The 16,629-nt window shown below is 58.9% G+C and overlaps 2 protein-coding genes across 2 annotated transcripts in view; both read right to left on the bottom strand.

Annotated features, from left to right (window-relative positions):
• The window catches only part of LOC135291937 (transcription elongation factor SPT5-like), a 28,465-nt gene extending 14,342 nt beyond the window's left edge, over positions 1 to 14,123 (bottom strand). Inside the window, 15 exon segments of the mRNA XM_064406180.1 lie at positions 1,713 to 1,818; positions 1,929 to 1,947; positions 1,950 to 1,998; positions 2,962 to 3,051; positions 3,963 to 4,214; positions 6,330 to 6,398; positions 7,712 to 7,742; positions 8,266 to 8,331; positions 8,435 to 8,506; positions 9,609 to 9,678; positions 9,761 to 9,772; positions 11,210 to 11,275; positions 12,396 to 12,567; positions 12,641 to 12,773; positions 13,976 to 14,123. Coding sequence (XP_064262250.1) covers positions 1,713 to 1,818; positions 1,929 to 1,947; positions 1,950 to 1,998; positions 2,962 to 3,051; positions 3,963 to 4,214; positions 6,330 to 6,398; positions 7,712 to 7,742; positions 8,266 to 8,331; positions 8,435 to 8,506; positions 9,609 to 9,678; positions 9,761 to 9,772; positions 11,210 to 11,275; positions 12,396 to 12,567; positions 12,641 to 12,715 — 1,149 coding nt within the window. The 5' untranslated portion in view covers positions 12,716 to 12,773; positions 13,976 to 14,123.
• A 1,105-nt stretch (positions 14,124 to 15,228) lies between these two features.
• On the bottom strand, positions 15,229 to 16,583 carry LOC135291944 (mediator of RNA polymerase II transcription subunit 29-like). The gene is made up of 3 exons (XM_064406186.1): positions 16,531 to 16,583; positions 16,186 to 16,471; positions 15,229 to 15,679 (listed from the first exon to the last, which is right to left on the bottom strand). Exons 1-3 carry the CDS (start codon positions 16,581 to 16,583, stop codon positions 15,443 to 15,445), a joined length of 576 nt encoding a protein of 191 aa, XP_064262256.1. The 3' UTR covers positions 15,229 to 15,442.
• Between the last annotated feature and the right edge of the window lie 46 nt (positions 16,584 to 16,629).

The following is a 16,629-nucleotide window of genomic DNA, read 5'->3' as shown; positions in this document are numbered from 1 at the left end:
ACTGTGGGGTTTGGGTTCAAACTTAGGGGTTCTGGGTTCAAATTTGTGAGGTTTGGATTCAAATTTGGGGGTTTGGGTTCAAACTTGGGGGTTTTGGGTTCAAATTTGGGGGTTTAAGGATCAAATTTGGGGATTTCGTGTTCAAATTTGTGAGGTTTGGGTTCAAATTTGTTAGGTTCGGGTTCAAACAGGCGGGTTTTGGGCTGGAAGAGGCAGATTTTGGCTGGAACAGGCCCATTTTGGGCTGGATTTTGGCAGATTTTGGACAGACTATGGCCATTTTGGGCTGGAACAGGCCCGTTTAGGGTCAGACCAGCCCATTTTGGGTCAGATTTCCCCAGATTGGGGCTCACCACGGCCGACATGGCGAAGCTCTTGAACAGGAACATTTTGGGCTGGAACAGGCCCATTTTGGGGTGGATTTTGGCGGATTTTGGACAGACCATGCCCATTTTTTCCCAGACCAGGCCCCTTTAGGGTCAGACCAGCCCATTTTGGGTCAGATTTCCCCAGATTGGGGCTCACCACGGCCGACATAGCGAAGCTCTTGAACAGGAACATTTTGGGTCAGACCCTGCACATTTTGGGCTGGATTTTTCCCATACCCTGCCTGTTCTGGGTCACACCGTGCCCATTTTGGGTCAGACCAGCCCATTTTGGGTCAGATTTCCCCAGATTCGGGCTCACCACAGCCGACATGGCGAAGCTCTTGAACAGGAACATTTTGGGCTGGAACAGGCCCATTTTTGGGGTGGATTTTGGCAGATTTTGGACAGACCATGCCCATTTTTATTTTGGCAGATTTTGGACAGACCATGCCCATTTTTTCCCAGACCAGGCCTGTTTAGGGTCAGACAGCCCATTTTGGGTCAGATTTCCCCAGATTGGGGCTCACCACGGCCCGACATGGCGAAGCTCTTGAACAGGAACATTTTGGGCTGGAACAGGCCCATTTTGGGCTGGATTTTGGCAGATTTTGGACAGACCATGCCCATTTTGGGCTGGAACAGGCCCGCTTAGGGTCAGACCAGCCCGTTTTGGGGTGACTTTCAGCAGATTTTGGCTCACCACGGCGGACATGGCGAAGCTCTTGAACAGGAACATTTTGGGTCAGACCCTGCACATTTTGGGCTGGATTTTTCCCATACCCTGCTGTTTTGGGTCACACCATGCCCATTTTGGCCCATTTTGGGTCAGATTTCCCCAGACCGGGGCTCACCACGGCCGACATGGCGAAGCTCTTGAACAGGAACATTTTGGGCTGGAACAGGCCCATTTTGGGCTGGATTTTGGCAGATTTTGGACAGACCATGCCCATTTTGGGCTGGAACAGGCCCGTTTAGGGTCAGACCAGCCCATTTTGGTCAGATTTCCCCAGACTGGGGCTCACCACGGCTGACATGGCGAAGCTCTTGAACAGGAACATTTTGGGCTGGAACAGGCCCGTTTTGGGCTGGATTTTGGCAGATTTTGGACAGACCATGCCCATTTTGGCTGGAACAGGCCCACTTAGGGTCAGACCAGCCCGTTTTGGGGTGAGTTTCAGCAGACTGGGGCTCACCACGGCGGACATGGCGAAGCTCTTGAACAGGAACATTTTGGGCTGGATTTTGGCAGATTTTGGACAGACCATGCCCATTTTGGGCTGGAACAGGCCCGCTTAGGGTCAGACCAGCCCGTTTTGGGGTGACTTTCAGCAGATTTTGGCTCACCACGGCCGACATGGCGAAGCTCTTGAACAGGAAGCCCTTGCGGCTGTAGCGGTTGCCCTCGAAGATCAGGAAGTCGCCGTCGGAGGCCACGTCCCCGCCCAGGGACCTGCGGGGACACCGGGGGCTCAGGGGTGTCCTGGGGGGTTTGGGGGGTCCCTGGGGGGTTTGGGGGGTCCCTGGGGGGTCCCAGGGGGGTCCCCGGGGTCCCGGCCGTACCGGATCTTCTCGGCATCAAGAGCCGCTGCGGCGGCCGCTTGAACTTCTTGCGCTTGGCGAACCAGTCCTTCTGTGGGGAGGGGAGAGAGAGGGGTCTGCTCGGGGGGACCAGAGGGGATCCACTGGGATGGGATCCACTGGGATGGATCTGATAGGGGATCTGATAGGGGATCTGAGCTGGGGTCTGCTCGGGGGGACCAGAGGGGATCCAGAGCTGGGATCTGCTGGGGGATCCACCGAGCTGGGATCTGAGCTGGGGTCTGCTCAGGGGGGATCCAGAGCTGGGATGGGATCTGATGGGGGATCTGAGCTGGGATCTGCTGAGTGGGGATTTGCTGGGCTGGGATCTGACAGGGGATCTGAGCTGGGGTCTGCTCGGGGGGACCAGAGGGGATCCACTGGGGTGGGATCCACTGGGATGGATCTGACAGGGGATCTGAGCTGGGGTCTGCTCGGGGGGGACCAGAGGGGATCCACTGGGGTGGATCTGATAGGGGATCTGACAGGGGATCTGAGCTGGGATCTGCTGAGTGGGGATCTGCTGGCTGGGATCTGAGCTGGGGTCTGCTCGGGGGGGACCCAGAGGGGATCCACTGGGATGGGATCTGCTGGGATGGATCTGATAGGGGATCTGACAGGGGATCTGAGCTGGGGTCTGCTCAGGGGGACCCAGAGGGGATCCACTGAGCTGGGATCTGCTGGGGGATCCACTGGGATGGGATCCATTTGGATGGATCTGATAGGGGATCTGAGCTGCGATCTCATCAGGGATCCACTGAGCTGGGATCTGCTGGGGGATCCACTGAGCAGGGATCCCAACGGGGATCTGCTGGGCTGGGATCTGAGCTGGGATCTCATCAGGGATCTGCTGGGCTGGGATCTGCTGGGCTGGGATCTGAGTTGGGATCTAGTGAGCTGGGATCTCATCAGGGATTCACTGCCTCAGGATCTGACTGGGGATCCACTGCCCTGGGATCTGCTCAGGGACCTGCCCAGGTGATCCCCTGCCCCAGGATCCCCTCCCCCCCCCCACCAGGCTCATCCGGGCTTTGATGCGGTCGAAGTCGATCCTGGGGATCATCTTCAGGGAGATCTGGTTCTGGCTGGGCTCCACGTAATCCACCTGGCCACGGGAGACCCAGGTGAGCCCCAGGTGAGCCCTGAGCCCCCCAGGTGAGCCCTGAGCCCCCCCAGTGTGTCCCTAGGTGAGCCCTGAACCCCCCCAGTTGTGCCCCCTCTCCCCCAGGTGAGCCCTGAACCCCCCCAGGTGTGTCCCCTGTCCCCCAGGTGTGTCCCCTCTGCCCAGGTGTCCCCCAGGTGTGTCCCCTCTCCCCTAGATGCCCCCCAGCTGTCCCCAGGTGCCCCCAGCTCCCCCCCAGCTGTCCCCAGTGTGTCCCCTGTCCCCAGGTGTGTCCCCTGTCCCCCAGGTGTGTCCCTTCTCCCCCAGCTGTCCTCAGGTGCCCCCAGCTCCCCCCCAGCTGTCCCCAGGTGTGTCCCTTGTCCCCCAGGTGTCCCCCCAGGTGCATCCCCTGTCCCCCAGGTGTGACCCTGTCCCCCAGGTGTGTCCCCCCTCCCTTCCAGATGTGTCCCTCTCCCCTAGATGCCCCCCAGCTCCCCCCCAGGTGTATCCCCTGTCCCCCAGGTGTGTCCCCTGTCCCCCAGGTGCCCCCAGCTCCCCCCAGGTGCCCCCAGCTCCCCCCCAGGTGTGTCCCCCCTCCCTTCCAGGTGTGTCACCTCTCCCCTAGATGCCCCCCAGCTCCCCCCCAGGTGTCCCCCAGGTGCATCCCCTGTCCCCCAGGTGTGTCCCCTGTCCCCCAGGTGCCCCCAGCTCCCCCCAGGTGTGTCCCCTGTCCCCCAGGTGTGTCCCCTGTCCCCCAGGTGTGTCCCCTGTCCCCCAGGTGCCCCCAGCTCCCCCCCAGGTGTGTCCCCTGTCCCCCAGGTGTGTCCCCTGTCCCCCAGGTGCCCCCAGCTCCCCCCCAGGTGCCCCCAGCTCCCCCCCAGGTGCCCCCAGCTCCCCCCAGGTGTGCCCCTCACCTGGGCGATGTCGTCCTTGTAGATGCCCCTCTTGAGGCGCACCCAGGCCTTGGGCTTGAGGTTGGTGACCTCCTTGACCACCTTGAGCACGTCGGTCATCTCCTTGATGGGCACCATCTGCTGGTTCCAGTAGCCCAGGCGCAGGTTGCCCACGCCCTCGATGGCCTGCTTCACGTGGGTCTGCTTGTAGGCCTCCACGTACAGGTACCCCCGCACGTGCTCGGGGGCCACCACCGACTTGATCTGCAGGGGCTGGGGGACAGTGACACTGCTGTGACATCGGGGGTGACACTGCTGTGACACTGGAGACAGCCCAGTGTAACCCCGGTGTAACCCCAGTGACCACAGGTACAGGTGTGACCCCCTGTACAGGTGTGCCCCCAGTGTCCCCACGTACAGGTACCCCCGCACGTGCTCGGGGGCCACCACCGACTTGATCTGCAGGGGCTGGGGGCACGGGGTGACATCGGTGTGACATTGGTGTGACACTGGGGACAGCCTGGAGACAGCCCAGTGTAACCCCGGTGTAACCCCAGTGTCCCCATGTACAGGTGTGACCCCAGTGTCCCCACGTACAGGTACCCCCGCACGTGCTCGGGGGCCACCACCGACTTGATCTGCAGGGGCTGGGGGACAGTGACACTGCTGTGACATCGGGGTGACACTGCTGTGACACTGGGACAGCCCAGTGTAACCCCAGTGACCACAGGTACAGGTGTGCCCCCAGTGTCCCCACGTACAGGTAACCACCGACTTGATCTGCAGGGGCTGGGGGGACAGGGTGACACTGCTGTGACATCGGGGTGACACTGCTGTGACACTGGGGACAGCCCAGTGTAACCCCGGTGTTCCTTTGTACAGGTGTGACCCCCTGTACAGGTGTGACCCCAGTGTCCCCACGCACAGGTAACCACCGACTCGATCTGCAGGGGCTGGGGACACGGGGTGACACTGCTGTGACATCGGTGTGACACTGCTGTGACACTGGGACAGCCCAGTACAGCCCAGTGCAGCCCAGTACAGACCAGTACAGCCCAGTACAGCCCAGTGCGGCCTCAGTGTCCCCAGGTACAGGTGTGACCAGGTGTGACCCCACGCACAGGTGTGTTCCCAGCCCCTCCAGTCGTTCCAGTGTCCCCCAGTGTCTCTCAGTGTCCCCCAGTCCCCCCCAGTCCGTCCCAGTCCGTCCCAGTTTGATCCCAGTCCCTCCCAGTCCTTCCAGTCCATCTCAGTCCCCCCCAGTCCATCCCAGTTTGATCCCAGTCTGTCCCAGTCCCTCCCAGTTTGATCCCAGTCCCTCCCAGTGCCCTCCCAGTCCATCTCAGTCCCCCCCAGTCCATCCCAGTCCATCCCAGTCCGTCCCAGTTTGATCCCAGTCTGTCCCAGTCCGTCCCAGTTTGATCCCAGTCCCTCCCAGTCCGTCCCAGTTTGATCCCAGTCCCTCCCAGTCTGTCCCAGTTTGATTCCAGTCCATTCCCAGTCCACCCCAGTCCCTCCCAGTCCCTCCCAGTCCGTCCCAGTCCCCCCAGCCCCTCCCAGTCCGTCCCAGTTTGATCCCAGTCCCCCCCAGTCCCTCCCAGTCCGTCCCAGTCCCTCCCAGTCTGTCCCAGTTTGATCCCAGTCCCTCCCAGTCCGTCCCAGTCCATTCCCAGTCCCTCCCAGTCCATCTCAATCCGTCCCAGTCCCTCCCAGTCCGTCCCAGTTTGATCCCAGTCCCTCCCAGTCCGTCCCAGTCCATTCCCAGTCCCTCCCAGTCCTCCCAGTCCGTCCCAGTCCGTCCCAGTTTGATCCCAGTCCCTCCCAGTCCCTCCCAGTCCCTCCCAGTCCATTCCCAGTCCCTCCCAGTCCGTCCCAGTCCATTCCCAGTCCCTCCCAGTCCATCCCAGTCCCTCCCAGTCCCCCCCAGTCCGTCCCAGTCCCTCCCAGTCCGTCCCAGTTTGATCCCAGTCCCTCCCAGTCCCTCCCAGTCCCTCCCAGTCCGTCCCAGTCCCTCCCAGTCCCTCCCAGTCCATCCCAGTCCCTCCCAGTTCCCTCCAGTCCATCCCAGTCCCTCCCAGTCCATCCCAGTTTGATCCCAGTCCCTCCCAGTCCCTCCCAGTCCCTCCCAGTCCGTCCCAGTCCCTCCCAGTCCCTCCCAGTCCATCCCAGTCCCTCCCAGTTCCCTCCCAGTCCATCCCAGTCCCTCCCAGTCCATCCCAGTTTGATCCAGTCCCTCCCAGTCCGTCCCAGTCCCTCCCAGTCCCCCCCAGTCCATCCCAGTCCCTCCCAGTTCCCTCCCAGTCCATCCCAGTCCCTCCCAGTCCATCCCAGTTTGATCCCAGTCCCTCCCAGTCCCTCCCAGTCCGTCCCAGTCCGTCCCAGTCTCACCGTCTCCGTGTACTGGTACGCGATGAATTTGCGCATGAGTGCGATGGCCGTGGCGCGCTCCTCGCCAATCTGGGGCAAAAACGGCAAGATTTGGGCAAGAACGGAAAGGTTTGGGCAAAAACAGAAAGGTTTGGGGAAAAACAGCAGGATTTGGGGAAAAACAGGAGAGTTTGGGGAAAAACAGGAGAGTTTGGGGAAAAACAGGAGAGTTTGGGGAAAAACAGGAGGATTTGGGGAAAAACAGCGGGATTTGGGGAAAAACAGGAGAGTTTGGGGAAAAACAGGAGGGTTTGGGGAAAAACAGTGGGGTTTGGGGAAAAACAGGAGAGTTTGGGGGAAAACAGCGGGATTTGGGGAAAAACAGCGGGATTTGGGGAAAAACAGGAGAGTTTGGGGAAAAACAGGAGGGTTTGGGGAAAAACAGAAAGGTTTGGGGAAAAACAGGAGAGTTTGGGGAAAAACAGGAGAGTTTGGGGAAAAACAGAAAGGTTTGGGGAAAAACAGGAGAGTTTGGGAAAAACAGGAGGGTTTGGGAAAAACAGGAGGGTTTGGGGAAAAACAGCGGGATTTGGGGAAAAACAGGAGAGTTTGGGGAAAAACAGGAGGGTTTGGGGAAAAACAGGAGAGTTTGGGGAAAAACAGGAGAGTTTGGGGAAAAACAGCGGGATTTGGGGAAAAACAGGAGGTTTGGGGAAAAACAGGAGGGTTTGGGGAAAAAACAGTGGGGTTTGGGGAAAAACAGGAGAGTTTTGGGGAAAAACAGGAGGGTTTGGGGAAAAAACAGGAGGGTTTGGGGAAAAACAGGAGAGTTTGGGGAAAACAGCAAAGGAAAAAAAAGAACAAAAAAAAAAAAGAGTTTAGAGGAGAAAAAAAAGAGAGATTTGGGGAAAAACAGCGGGATTTGGGGAAAAACAGGAGAGTTTGGGGAAAAACAGGAGGGTTTGGGGAAAAACAGGAGAGTTTGGGGAAAAACAGGAGAGTTTGGGGAAAAAACAGAAAGGTTTGGGGAAAAACAGGAGAGTTTGGGAAAAACAGCGGGATTTGGGCAAAAACAGGAGAGTTTGGGGAAAAACAGCGGGATTTGGGGAAAAACAGGAGAGTTTGGGGAAAAACAGGAGGGTTTGGGGAAAAACAGGAGAGTTTGGGGAAAAACAGGAGAGTTTGGGGAAAAACAGGAGGGTTTGGGGAAAAACAGGAGGGTTTGGGGAAAAAACAGGAGAGTTTGGGGAAAAACAGCGGGATTTGGGCAAAAACAGTGGGGTTTGGGGAAAAACAGGAGGGTTTGGGGAAAAACAGCGGGATTTGGGCAAATCCAGGAGGGTTTGGGCTCAGAGGGGATTTTTGGGCACAAACCCCTCAGTTTTGGGGTCCCCCAGACCCACCTTGCACTTCACAGTCCAGAGATTGGGGTCCCTGGGGGGGAACAAAATTCGTTATTTTGGGGGTCTGACCCAAATCCCCCCTTTTTTCCCCCGGCCCAGTTCCCATTTCTGTTAATTCAGCCCCAAATTCCCGCTTTTTTGCCCCAAAATCCTGGGGTTTTTGCCCAAAATCCTGGGTTTTTTGCCCCAAATTCCCATTTTTTCCCCCAGCCCAGTTCCCATTTTTTAGCTCTGCCCCAAATTCCTGGTTTTTTGACCCAATTTCCTGTTTTTCCCCCCAAATCCCCATTTTTCCCCCCAAATCCCCATTTTTGCCCAAAATCCTGTTTTTTTGCCCCAAACCCCCTTTTTTCCCCAAATCCCTGTTTTTTCCCCCCCAAATCCCCCTTTTTCCCCCCAAATTCCCATTTTCTGCCCAAAATCCCCATTTTTTCCCCCCAAACCCCCATTTTTTCCCCCCAAACCCCCATTTTTTTTTCCCAAATTCCCGTTTTTTTTTGCCCAAAATCCCGTTTTTTTCCCCCAAAAATCGGGTTTATCTGCCCCGCTCTCACTTCACTCCGGGCAGCAGCTGCTGCTGGGTGATGTCGTCCGAGAGCTCGTCCGAGCCGCCGTAAACGCTGGAAACGGGGAAAAGCACCCAAAATCAGGGGGCGGGGCCAGCCGGGGTCGCTCGGGGTCACTCAGGGGTCACTCGGGGGTCACTCGGGGGTCAGGGGTCACTCACGTCTCCCCACGGAGGACTTGGCGTATTTCTTCATGTAGTACTCGCCCAGCTCCTCCTCGCGCTGGTCCCTGCGGAAACGGGGAGAAATCAGGGGGAAAACGGAAAAAACGGGAAAAACGGGGATAAAACGGGAAAAACCGGGGGAAAAAACAGAGAAAAACGAGGAGAAACAGGGAGAAAAATGGGGGAAATCGGTGGCAAACGGGAAAAAACGGGGGGGAAATGGAAAAAATGGGAGAAAAATGGGGGGGAAACGGGGCAAAATCAGCCAGAAAGGGGAAAATGGGGAAAACAAGGGGAAATTGGAAAAACAGGGAGAAACGGGGGGGAAATCAGCCAGAAACGGAGAAAAATGGGGGGAATCAGGGAAGAACAGGGAAAATGGGGGGAAATCGGTGAGAAATGGGGAGAAAAAAGGGGGGAAATGGGAAAAATAGGGAGAAAATCAGTGAAAAACAGGGGAAAATGGGAAAATGGAGAGAAAAATGGGGGAAATCAGTGAAAAATGGGGAAAACGGGGCAGAATCAGGGAAAAACAGGAAAAATGGGGAAAACGGGGAGAAAAATGGGGGGAAATGGGGAAAAATAAGGAAAAACAAGGGGAAATGGGGGAAAACAGGTGAAAACAAGAGGAATATTGGGGAAACAAGGGGAAAATGGGTGAAAACAAGAGGAAAGTGGGTAAAAATGGGGGAAAAGAAGATGAAAATGGGTGGAAACAAGGGGAATATTGGGGAAACAAGAGGAAAATGGTGGAAAACCCGGGGAAAAGGGGTAAACATGGGGGAAAACAAGGGGGAAAACGGGGAAATGGGGGAAAACAGGTGAAAACAAGAGGAATATTGGGGAAACAAGGCGAAAATGGAGAAAAACGGGACCACAAGGGGAAAATGGCGGAAAACGGGGGGAAATGGGTAAAAAAGGGGAAAGCAAGGGGAAAATGGGTAAAAATGAGGGAAAACAAGGAGGAAATGGGTAAAAAGAAGGGGGAAAATGGGAAAAAATGAGGGAAAACAAGGAGGAAATGGGTAAAAGAAGGGGAAAATGGGTAAAAAATGGGTGGAAACAAGGGAAAACAAGGGGGAAATGGATGGAAATGGGGGAAAAGAAGGAGAAAATGGGTGAAAAAAAGGGGAAAAGGTGTAAATGGGGCGGGGGTCCGGGGGTCACCTCCAGAGGTTCTGCAGGCGCCGCGCCCCCGAGCGATCCTCGTCCAGCACCACGTTGTCGATGTTGGAGGCTGAGGAAGAGGAGCGGAGGAAGGTGGGCAGGGCTGGGGGCGGGGGCCCGCAGCCCCGGGGGGGTTTGGGGAGGGGTCTTACCTTCGATCTCCTCTGCCCCGGGGAGGAGGAGGAGGCGGTGGAGGATGGAGCAAATCAACAGCAAAACCGGGGGGGGAGCGCGGGTTTGGGGGGAATAATGGAAAATGCAACAAAAAATCCCCGAGCGAGGGCGATGAGATGGGGGAGGGGAGGGGAGGGGACCCCCGGGGAAGGGGGATTTAGGGAAAGGGGATTCGGGGGGAAAATGGGGATTTAGGGAAAAAGGGGGGTTTGGGGGGAAAAAGGGGATTTGGGGGGAAAATGGGGTTTTAGGGAAAAAGGGATTTGGGGAAAAGGCGTTTGGGGAAAAAAAGGAGATTTGGGGAAAAGGGATTTGAGGAAAAGGGATTTAGGGAAAGGGGATTCGGGGGAAAATGGGGTTTTAAGAGGAAGACAAGGATTTGGGGAAAAGGGGATTTGGGGGAAAAGGCGTTTGGGGGGAAAAAGGGATTTGGGGAAAAAAAGGGGGATTTTGGGAAAAGGGATTTGAGGAAAAGGGATTTAGGGGAAAAAGGGATTTGAGGGAAAAAAGGGGATTTGGGGGAAAAGGGATTTGGGGGGAAAAGGGGATTTTGGGGAAAGGCGTTTGGGGGGAAAAAGGGATTTGGGGAAAAAAAGGGGATTTTGGGGAAAAGGGATTTGAGGAAAAGGGATTTAGGGAAAAGGGATTTGGGGGAAAAGTGGATTTGAGGGAAAAAGAGTTTGGGGGAAAAAGGGATTTGGGGGAAAATGGGTTTTAAGAGGAAAAAACGATTTGAGGAAAAGGGATTTGGGGGAAAAAGGGGATGTGGGGGAAAAAAGGGATTTGGGGGGAAAAAGGGATTTGAGGGGGAAAATGGGGATTTGGGGAAAAAGAGTTAGGGAGAAAAAGGGATTTAGGAAAAGGATTTGGGGGAAAAGGGATTTGGGGGAAAAAAAACGGATTTGAAGGGAAAAAGGGGGTTTGGGGGAAAAAAGGGATTTGGGGAGAAAAAGGGGATTTCAGGAAAAATGGATTTGGAGGAAAAAGGGATTTGGGGAGAAAAAGGGGATTGTGGTGGAAGAGAGAATTAGGGAAAAGGGGATTTTGGGGAAGGAAAGGGGGATTCGGGGAGGGAAAGGGGATTTGGGAAAAAGGGATTTCGGGGAAAAAAGGAGATTTAGGGAAAAGAGGATTTGGGGGAAAATGGGGTCCAGGGAAAGGGGGTTTGGGGGTGGGGAAAGGGTATTGCTAGGGAAAAGGGATTTGGGGAAGGAAAAGGAGAAAAGGGGATTTGGGGATTGGGAGGGAAAAGGGATTTGGGATTGGGGATTGGGGAGGGGATTTGGGGAAGGAAAAGGGGATTTGGGGATTGGGGAGGGAAAAGGGATTTGGGGAAGGAAAGGCAGTTTTGGGGATTGGGGAGGGATTTTGGGGAGGGAGAGGGGGGTTTGGGGACGGGGGAGGGGCAGCAGAGCCCCCAGACCCACCTTTCTCCAGGATGTCCTCGGCCCCGTCCTCCCACTGATCTTCATCCTCGTACTCATCGTCGACGTCTGCGGGAGGGAGCGGTGACCAGGGACCCGAGACCCCCGGGGACCCCCCCAGGGAGCCCCAAAACCCCCAGGGACCCCCAAAACTGCCCCTGAGACCCCCGGGGACCCCCCCAGAGACCCCCAAAACCCCCGGGACCCTCCCAGGGAGCCCCAAAACCCCCAGGGACCCTCCCAGGGACCCCGAGAGCCCCGGGGACCCTCCCAGGGACCCCAGAGACACCCAGGGACCCCCAAAACTGCCCCTGAGACCCCCAGGGACCCCCCAGAGACCCCAAAACCCCCAGGGACCCCCAAAACTGCCCCTGAGACCCCCAGGGACCCCCCCAGAGACCCCCAAAACCCCAGGGACCCCCAAAACTGCCCCTGAGACCCCCAGGGACCCCCCCAGAGACCCCCGAGACCCGCAAAAGCCCCCCCAAAGACCCCAACTTCCCCAAACCCCCTCAAACTCTCTCCAGAGACCCCCAAACCCTCCCCAGACCCCCCAAATCCCTGCCAAACCCCCTCAAACACCCCCTCAAGCCCCCCCAAACCCCTCCAGAGACCCCAAAACCTCCCCCAGACTCCCTCTAGAGCCCCCCAAATCCCCTCAACCCCCCCAAATCCCTCCCAAACTCCCCTCAAACCCCCCCAGAGACCCCCAAACCCTCCCCAGACCCCTGAAACCCCCCCAAGAGACCCCCAAATCCCCCCCAAAGCCCTCAAATCCCCCCAACTCCCCAAACCCCCCCAAAACCCCTCCAGAGCCCCCCAAATCCCCTCAAACCCCCCTGGAGCCCCCAAACCCCCCCAAATCCCCTCAACCCCCTCAAATCCCTCCCAAACTCCCCTCAACCCCCCCCCAGAGACCCCCAAACACCCCCAAAACCACTCCAGAGCCCCCCCAAATCCCCTCAAACCCTCCTGGAGCCCCCAAATCCCTGTCAACCCCCCCCAAATCCCTCCCAAACTCCCTCCAGAGCCCCCCAAACCCCCTCAAATCCCCCCCAAACCCCCATAATCCCCCCCCAAATCCCCCCCAGAGCCCCCAAACCCTCCCCAGACCCCCTGAAACCCCCCAAACCCCTCCCAAACTCCCCCCAGAGACCCCCAAACTCCCCCCAAACCCCCAGCCCCTCACCAGCCTCGTCCAGGATGAAGCCCCCGTGCCGGGGTTTCTTGGCCGGCCGGTCATCGTCCTCCTCCTCCTCCTCCTCCTCGTCGTACTCCTCCTCCTCCTCCTCCTCTTCCTCCTCCTCCTCCTCCTCCTCGGCCTCCTCCTTCCCGCTGCCCCCCCCGCGCTGCTCCTCGGCCTGGGGGGGGGTGGGCAGGGGGTCAGGGACCCCCCCGGGGACCCCCAAACCCCCCCCGAGCCTTCGGCCTCACCTCGCGCTCGTCGCCCTCGTCGCTGCTGCGCTCGCTCTCCTCCTCCGAGAAGTTGCTGTCCTCGCTGTCCGACATGCCGGGGGGCTGGGGGGCTTCAGGGGGTCCTGGGGGCTCTGGGGGGTCTGGGGCGGTCCTGAGAGAACGAGGGGGGCTCTGAGGGGGTCCTGGGGGGCTTCAGGGGGGTCTGGGGGGTCCTGAGGGGGCTCTGAGGGGCTTCAGGGGGGTCCTGAGGGGGCTGTGAGGGGTCTGGGGGGGCTCTGAGGGGTCCTGGGGGTCTTCAGAAGGGTCTGGGGGGCTCTGGGGGGCTTCAGGGGGGTCTTGGGGGGCTCTGAGGGGTCCTGAGGGAACCAGGGGGGTCCTGAGGGGCTCTGAGGGGTCTGGGGGGGGCTCTGGGGGCTTCAGGGGGGTCCTGAGAGAACCAGAGGGGTCCTGAGGGGGCTCTGAGGGGCTTCAGGGGGGGTCCTGGGGGGCTTCAGGGGGGTCTGGGGGGCTCTGAGGGGTCTGGGGGGTCCTGGGGGGGCTCTGAGGGTCGGGGGGGGTCCTGAGGGAACCAGGGGGGCTCTGAGGGGAGTTCTGAGGAGTCTGGGGGGGCTTCAGAGGGGCTCTGAGGGGTCTGGGGGGGTCCTGGGGGGCTTCAGGGGGGTCTGGGGGGGCTCTCACGGGTCCTGAGAGAACCAGGAGGATTCTGGGGGGAGTTCTGAGGGGTCTGGGGGGCTCGGGGGGGCTTCAGAGGGGTCTGGAGAGGTCCTCAGGGGGATCCTGAGGGAACCGGGGGAGCTCTGACAGGTCTGAGGGGGTCCTGAGGGTGCCCCGAGGCTCCGGGGGGGCTCTGAGGGGTCTCTGAGGGCTCTGAGGGGTCTCTGAGGGGTCTCTGAGGCTCTGAGGGGATCCTGAGGGCTCTGAGGGGTCTGAGGGGTCTCTGAGGGGCTCTGAGGGGATCCTGAGGGCTCTAAAAGGTCTCTGAGGGCTCTGAGGGGATCCTGAGGGCTCTGAGGGGTCTCTGAGGGCTCTGAGGGGTCTCTGAGGGCTCTAAAAGGTCTCTGAGGTCTCTGAGGTCTCTGAGGGGTCTCTGAGGGGTCTCTGAGGGCTCTGAGGGGTCTCTGAGGGGTGTCTGAGGGGTCTCTGAGGGCTCTGAGGGGTCTCTGAGGGTCTCTGAGGGGTCTCTGAGGGCTCTGAGGGGTCTCTGAGGGCTCTGAGGGGATCCTGAGGGCTCTGAGGGGTCTCTGAGGGCTCTAAAAGGTCTCTGAGGGCTCTGAGGGGTCTCTGAGGGCTCTAAAAGGTCTCTGAGGGCTCTGAGGGCTCCGCCGCCGCCGCCGCCGCCTCCCTCCCGCTCACCCGCGGCTCTCCGCTCCGGGCCCGGCTCCTGCGGCGGTTCCCGGCCCCTGTCCCGGCTCCTGTCCCGTTCCTGTCCCCGGTTCCGGTCCCGGTTCCCGGCCCGGCCCCGCGGCCGCTCCGCGTCCCTCACGCCCGCCGCTCTCGCGAGACTTCCCGCCCTCCCTCTCGCGAGACTCCGCGCCTCCCGACGGCGGCGCCAGAGGCCCAAAAGACGCCAGGATTGTTTTCGATTTTATTTATTTTGTTCAATTTTCTCCTTTTTTGCATGTGTGACGTCACCAGCGCGACGTCACGGCGATAAACCCTTTCCCGCCCATCCCCGTGACGTCACGCGCGGAAAAGCCCAAGAGCCGCTGTCACAAAACAAAACTCGCCTTTATTTACCAAAAATCCAACGTTTGACCCCAAAACTTCTGAACCCGGATTTGGGGGGGGCCCAAAACCCCCAGAACCCCAAAAACAGCCCAACCCCCCCCTCAGCACCGCTCTGGGGGGGTCCCGGGGGTCCGGGCCCCCAAAATCCCATCAAAGCCCCCAAAATCTGATCGGGACCCCAAAATCCCACCAGGACCCCCAAAATCAGATCAGGACCCCCAAAAACTGGTCAGGACCCCCCAAATCCCACCAGGACCCCCAAAATCAGATCAGGACCCCCAAAAACTGGTCAGGACCCCCCAAAAATCCCACCAGGACCCCCCAAAATTCGGCCAGGACCCCCAAAATCCACTCAGGACTCCACAAAGTCTGATCAGGAGCCTCGAAATGCCACCATGGCCACTCCAAACCCCATCAGACCCACCCCAAACCCCATCAGGACCCCTGAATCCATCAGGACCCCCCAAACACCATCAGAACCCCCCGAAATCCAGCCAGGACCCCCCAAAACCCACTCAGGACTCCCCAAAATCCACCCAGGACTCCCCAAAATCCACTCAGGACCCCCCAAAGTCTGATCAGGAGCCTTGAAATGCCACCATGGCTACTCCAAACCCCACCAAAACCCCCCAAAACCCACTCAGGACGCCCCCGAATCCACTCAGGACCCCCCAAAATCCACTCAGGACCCCCCAAAACCCACTCAGGCCCCCCAAAACCCACTCAGGACCCCCAAAAACCCACTCAGGACCCCCCAAAGTCTGATCAGGAGCCTCGAAATGCCACCATGGCCACTCCAAACCCCATCAGACCCACCCCAAACCCATCAGGATCCCCTGAATCCCATCAGGACCCCCCAAACCCCATCAGGACCCCCCTGAATCCACTCAGGACCCCCCAAACACCATCAGGACCCCCCAAAATCCACTCAGGACCCCACAAAGTCTGATCAGGAGCCTTGAAATGCCACCATGGCTACTCCAAACCCCACCAAACCCCCCAAAATCCACTCAGGACCCCTCAAAATCCACTCATAACCCCCCAAAACCCACTCAGGACCCCCCAAAATTCGGTCAGGACCCCCAGAGGGGGTCAGGGCCCCCCCGGGGGGGGCAGCTTGCCCGTGATCTTGTTGGTGCCCTCCAGCAGGGCGTTGTGGATGTCCTTGGCGCCGGCGATCTGCGCCTTGATCAGGGGCAGGTACTGGGTGTAGGGCAGGCTCTCCTGGCCCCCCCCGGGCCCCCCCTCGCCCTTGGGGGCCGCGGGCACCAGCGCGGGGGCGTGCTTGGCGCTGTCGAAGCTCTGCGCCAGGCACTCGTGGGCCAGCCTCTGGGGGGAAAACGGGAAATTTGGGGTGATTTGGGGGGGTTAGAGGGGGTTTGGGGGTGTTTTAGGGGTGATTTGGGGGTGTTTGGGTGGGATTTGGGGGGGTTTGTGCTTGGCGCTGTCGGAGCTCTGCGCCAGGCACTCGTGGGCCAGCCTCTGGGGGGCACAAAAAAGGGATTTGGGGGGGATTTGGGGGGGTTAGAGGGGATTTGGGGGTGATTTGGGGGTGTTTGGGTGGGATTTGGGGTGATTTAGGGGGGTTTGTGCTTGGCGCTGTCGGAGCTCTGCGCCAGGCACTCGTGGGCCAGCCTCTGGGGGGCACAAAAAAGGGAATTTGGGGTGATTTGGGGGGATTTGGGGGTGTTCAGGGGGTGTTTGGGGGGGATTTGGGGGGTTGAGAGGAGATTTGGGGTGAATCTGAAGGGCTTGGGGGTTATTTTTAGGGATTTTGGGGCTGGTTTTGGGATATTTTTGGGCAGTTTTTTGGGGTATTTTAGCTGTTTTCTCACCAGGCACAGCTCCAGCTGCTCGCACAAGAAGTTTTTGATGCGATTTTTGGGTATTTTTGGGCAGTTTTTGGGTATTTTCTCACCAGACACAGCTCCAGCTGCTCGCACAGGGGGTTTTTGGGTATTTTTGGGCAGTTTTGGGTATTTCCTCACCAGGCACAGCTCCAGCTGGTCGCACAGGGCGTAGAACTCCTCCAGGCTCTTGTCGAAGCGCTGCAGGGCCCCGTCAGCGCTCTTCCTGCGGGCACTGGTTATACTGGGAGCACTGGGGGGGCGCTGGGGGGGACTGGGATCAAACTGGGGGGGACTGGGGGGGTCCCAGGGGGGGGTCCCGGGGTCACTCACTGCCCGTTGTCGATGCTGGAGTTCTGCACCAGGTTCTGCGCCGCCACCTTCATCAGGGTCTGGGGGTCACAGGGGGGTCAGGGGGGTCACAGGGGGGTC

This window comes from Passer domesticus, unplaced genomic scaffold, assembly GCF_036417665.1.
Source record: "Passer domesticus isolate bPasDom1 unplaced genomic scaffold, bPasDom1.hap1 HAP1_SCAFFOLD_159, whole genome shotgun sequence".
NCBI classification, from domain to species: Eukaryota; Metazoa; Chordata; class Aves; order Passeriformes; family Passeridae; genus Passer; species Passer domesticus.
This window is presented reverse-complemented; position numbering and strand designations above follow the sequence as displayed.